Below are 4,580 nucleotides of genomic sequence, written 5' to 3'. Positions count from 1 at the left end.
AGAGCAAGGAGTCCCACAGCTCAGGGGCTCAGCCCAACCTTCACCATGCTCCCCTAACCCCTCTCCCAGCAGCTACCATCAACACCTAAGACAAACACAGTATTTTATTGACAGTTCCACATGACTTTTTTTTTCCTCCCCCCCGCCCCCAGTTAAAATTGCTATTATTTATGTACATGGTGCTCCCAGGCAGAGAGCACCCAGCTATTTACAGGCTATTTACAGGGACAGTGCTAGCAGCTCTTCAGTGTCTCTTCCAGCTTGAGCATGTCCATGGGGGTGACTTTGGCAACCTCAAAGAAGACCCTGGAAGGAACCACCTTGACTTAGAGCTCAGCCACAGCCCTGACACCCATCCACCAGGGCCCTCCAGCTTGCTGCAGCACCCAAGGGTGCATGCTGGTGGTGCCACCCTCCAGGGAGGGGGCAGGCACGAGACAAAGCCCTGTGATGCTCACCTGTGTGAGTACTTGGTGCGGACGGCCTTCAGCTTGTCGTGGGGCTGGTACGTGAGCAGGAAATTCAGCCTCTTCACCAGGGGGTGCAGGTCCTGGGAGCGGTACCCGCTGTAGTACTCCAGTGTGGGGGTCTGCAAAGGGACAGCAGGGCTGAGCTAGGTCCTCTCAGCGATGGTACAGCCATCATCTTCCCTCTCCAGCCACCCAAACCTGAGCATAGCCCCAGGGCATCACCCTCACACACCAGCCTGTTCACCCTTGTGGTGCCTTGGGGGGGGGCGCAGGTTGGACAGGCACTTACCCAGCCACCGAGGTTCTTCATGATGAGTGCCAGCAGCAGGCAGCTGGCGGCCAGCTTGGAGGGGCTCTCCCGGGCATAGTCGTACTCCTGCAGGGTCATCTCACAGAGGAAGCGGGCCAGCGTCAGTGTCTCCATGGTGGCACGGGCACACTACAGCCAGTCAAGCAGAGAAAGAAGGCTCATCCTTTTGAGCAACACTGCTCCCCGCCCTCAATCATTCTGGGATTGGGAGCGATGCCTCTGGGGCACAGGACACAGATCCCGCATCTCCAGCCTGCCACAGACCAGCATCCTCAACCCCATTGGGAGGGCCTGGCCAAACCCTCCTTGCCACCAGTTGGGAGCCCAGGGGAAGCACATCACCACCCCAGGGAGCCAACACGAGGGGTGCGTGCAGGCATCGCGACACCAGCTTGCCCTCCTGCTGCACCCACCTTGGCAAAGCGTCGCAGGAACCGGTAGGGGATGGGGATGTTGATGTCGAACTTGAGGGTGCTGAGGATGCTCATCTCCATAGCAATGAGCTCTTCCCGCTTGTAGGCATCGTCACAGATGTAGAGGAAGTCATCCACGCACGGTGGGCACCGCTCCTGTTGGGGCACAACTGCTCAGCACCCTAACAGGAGCTCTCATCCTGGCACTGCCCAGGAAATCCTACCAGTCCACAGGCCCTGTAGGGGCTCACGGCCTGCCAGACCCCCACAAGGCCTGTTACAACACTGGGGAGTGTGTGTTGTCTATACTGCCCCAGCCCTTGGCTCTAACTCCAAGCCTTGCTTGCATGAGGTGAACTCAGGTGCCCTGGTGGTCTCTGCAGAGCAGAGAGGAACCAGGTCTCCACTGACACCAGCAGACATGATCCAGCCCATCGGGACTGCATTTGCAGCCCTTGGGTTAGAAAGGGATAACACGAGGACAGACATGCTGCCCCAGCAGCTCCCAGGGCAGTGGCCTGGCACCGTGGGTACCTGGCCATGGGGACCAAAGAGGCACAGCCCACTCTGCCCCAGCACCCCAAGACAGTGCACAAGGAGTCACCTCAAATTTGGAGGCAATGAGGATGGCGGTGGAGCCAATGAGCTGCAGCTTGTCCCTCATGCTCACCACCTCCACCAGGTAGTGGTCCACCAGCTTCACGGCCAGGTACAGAGTCTCATGGTTCAGCTCAAAGTTCTCCTGCAAGGATATGGGCAGGAGGGGGTGTCAGGCAGAAGCTAGGCCTGCCTGGTCCCCCCCAGGCTCCCTCACAGAGCCCAGAGATGCCCACGGGGCCAGGCCTGGAGGGAGGGATAGAGGCTCACCCCCAGCTCAGGGAGGGGGAAGACCAGCTCTGCACTGGGGACACTAGCAGGAGCCTCTGTTGGCGTACTGAGGTCCCACATGCCAAAGGCAGGGTGGGGGCTGCTGTGCAGAAGGCCATGACCCCTCCCTATGCCCACGTACCTGCACCTCCACCATCCAGTCCACCAGGATGGCACGCATGTCCCTGCTGATGTCTGTCTGCTTCTCCATGTAGTTGGGGAGGACAAATTTCTCCTGCCAAGGTACCAGCTGTCAGGGACTCACCAGACACCACTACTCTCAAAGGAGCCCCCTCCTGCCCCATACAGCCCCCCGCCAGGCGCTCAGAGTCTCTGGGCAGCGGGCGACCCTGCCCACATGGTCACCCCTTCCCCAGACAGGGCTGCCACCCCCTGGCCAGGCATCACCCACCTCTCTTCCCCGCATGTATTCAAAGATCTCCTTGGCGTACTCTGCATTGGCATAGGGGTCTCCCAGCTGCTCCTTGTCTATGTCCTCCACTTCTGGTACCTGGTGGGATGGAGGAGGCAGTAGTAAAGGGGAGGCCCCAAGCTCTGTGGGTGCCCCGTCAGGGCAAGGCTGCTGCACCCCTCCACCCCCTTCCCCAACTGGCCCCATCACCCTGCAGCCCCCACCCCACTCCCATGGGAAATCTTTTAAAGTAAGAAGGTGGGGCGGGGTTGCCCCTCCCGTCACACTGGCTCAAGTATTGCCGAGGTCCAAAGCGATGCCTGGTGCCCCGGTATCGCCATATAGCAGCCATAGACCAGCACCGTCAGGATGAGACCAGGGGCAGGCTGTAGCTCAGGGTCCCTGCCCTCTCCTTGGAAGGCTTCGGTACCTGCGCAGGCACCAGCGCCTCTGGCACAGGATCCTCCTTGGCCTCTGCAGGAGCCTCTGTAGGGGGAGTTTTCTTCATTGACCTGGACAGGACAAGAGCATAAATCATTGTTAGGAGGCGGCCACATCTCCTGGCTGAAAGGGGTTCTCCAGAGCCACTTGCTGCTTCAGGAAGGGGCTAAACCACCCCTAAAATATCCCCATAAGAGACTCTTAGAATAATTTAGGTTGGAAAAGACCTTCAAGATCATCAAGTCCAACTGTAAACCTAACACTACCAAGTCCACCACTAAACCACAACCTAAGTGCCACATCTACACCTCTTAAATACCTCCAGGGATCAGGACTCAACCAATTCCCACGGCAGCCTCTTCCAACGTTTGATAACCCTTTAGGTGAATAAATTTTCCCTAATATCCAATCTAAACCCTCCCCTGGCACAACTTGAGGCTGTTTATCTACTATCTGCCCTCCTCGTCTGGCTCATGGTCTCTATTGCCCAAAGGAAGCCCTCACTACCGCTTGTTCTTCCCCATGGGAGCACCTGCAGCATCCCCCATGCCCTGGTCCCTGTCCCCATCTCCCCGGCTACTCACTTTTTCAGGTTGATCTCATTGTTCTTGGCAACCCCCAGGGCCCTCTGTGCCTTGTGTGGTGCCACTTTCACAGCCTCCTTCTTCCCTGCCATCACCTGGTTCTTGTGAGCCTGTTTGGGTGAGAACAGGGGTATAGAAAGTGAGGTGTGCCCTGCAGGGAGACATGTCCCCTTGCCGATGGGGCACAGGACACCCCCACGCTGCCTACTGGAGGAGATACCCAGCCCCATTGCCATGGGGGGCACCAAAGCCCCCACCCAAGCACTCACATTGGTGATGTCCCCAAATGCTGACCTCTTCTTGGGCCCGCCCTGGGGTGAGGATGGAGACCTCTTGGCTTGACAGTTCTCTTCCTGCAACAGAGGCCATTAGGAGATGCTGGGCCAGCTGCCCCACAGGAGCCCCCCCCACCCCTTGCCCGCTCGGGACTCACCTTCTCAGGCTTGGCATTCTCTGCGGCAGGGCCCGCCTTGCCTGCTCGGGGCTGCTTGGTGCTCAGCATCTTGGCGTTGCGTGGCAACGGCATCCTCTCCCTCGGCCTCTAAGAGCAAGCTGGGAGCACGGCAGGGCTTGATGCGGGCAGCTCCCTGCCCCCAGGGGCGCCCCCAAGGGCGAGGGGCACAGCCATGGGGCACTCGCCCCTCCTGGGGGGGCAGCGCAGCAGGGACAGACCCCGAACCCCTCCCTGAGCTGGCAGATGGTGCCCCGAGGCAAGCCCCGGGAGGGTGCAGGTCTGGCAAGGGGTGTGGGGAAGGGCTAGCGTGCTCCCCCCAGGGGAGGGGGGGACGTGGAGCCCCGCGACCCCCGCCAAAAGCACTTAGCCGGGAGCAGGGGCAGTTCCCAGCTCCCTGCATCCCAGAGAAGGATGTAAGGGCTCCCGCTCCATCCCCCCCCACCCCCAGGGGGAGAACGGGCTCAGGGGTAGCTCCGCACCCCGGGGGAGCGGGAGCCCCCGGCGGAGCGGGGAACAGCGGGCCCGTAGGGGAGGATACCGAGCCCCGGTGGGGGGCAATTGAGAGCCCTGGGGGTAGGACTAACCCTCCGGGGAGCCCACAGCCCCGCACGGCCCCGGGGGACGAGGGC

General features: G+C 60.5%; 1 protein-coding gene across 1 annotated transcript; it reads right to left on the bottom strand.

Moving 5' to 3' along the window:
• Positions 1–216: 216 nt before the first annotated feature.
• Positions 217–4,046, bottom strand: CCNB3 (cyclin B3). Its single transcript, XM_009646385.2, has 11 exons — positions 3,931–4,046; positions 3,767–3,850; positions 3,498–3,607; positions 2,903–2,984; positions 2,473–2,571; positions 2,203–2,295; positions 1,798–1,935; positions 1,194–1,349; positions 760–909; positions 459–589; positions 217–306 (listed from the first exon to the last, which is right to left on the bottom strand). Exons 1-11 carry the CDS (start codon positions 4,021–4,023, stop codon positions 234–236), a joined length of 1,209 nt encoding a protein of 402 aa, XP_009644680.1. The 5' UTR covers positions 4,024–4,046; the 3' UTR covers positions 217–233.
• Positions 4,047–4,580: the final 534 nt, after the last annotated feature.

Source organism: Egretta garzetta, unplaced genomic scaffold (genome assembly GCF_000687185.1).
Source record: "Egretta garzetta isolate BGI_Z169 unplaced genomic scaffold, ASM68718v1 scaffold849, whole genome shotgun sequence".
NCBI classification, from domain to species: Eukaryota; Metazoa; Chordata; class Aves; order Pelecaniformes; family Ardeidae; genus Egretta; species Egretta garzetta.
Note: the sequence above shows the minus strand (reverse complement) of the source record. Positions and strands in the feature narration are given on the sequence as shown.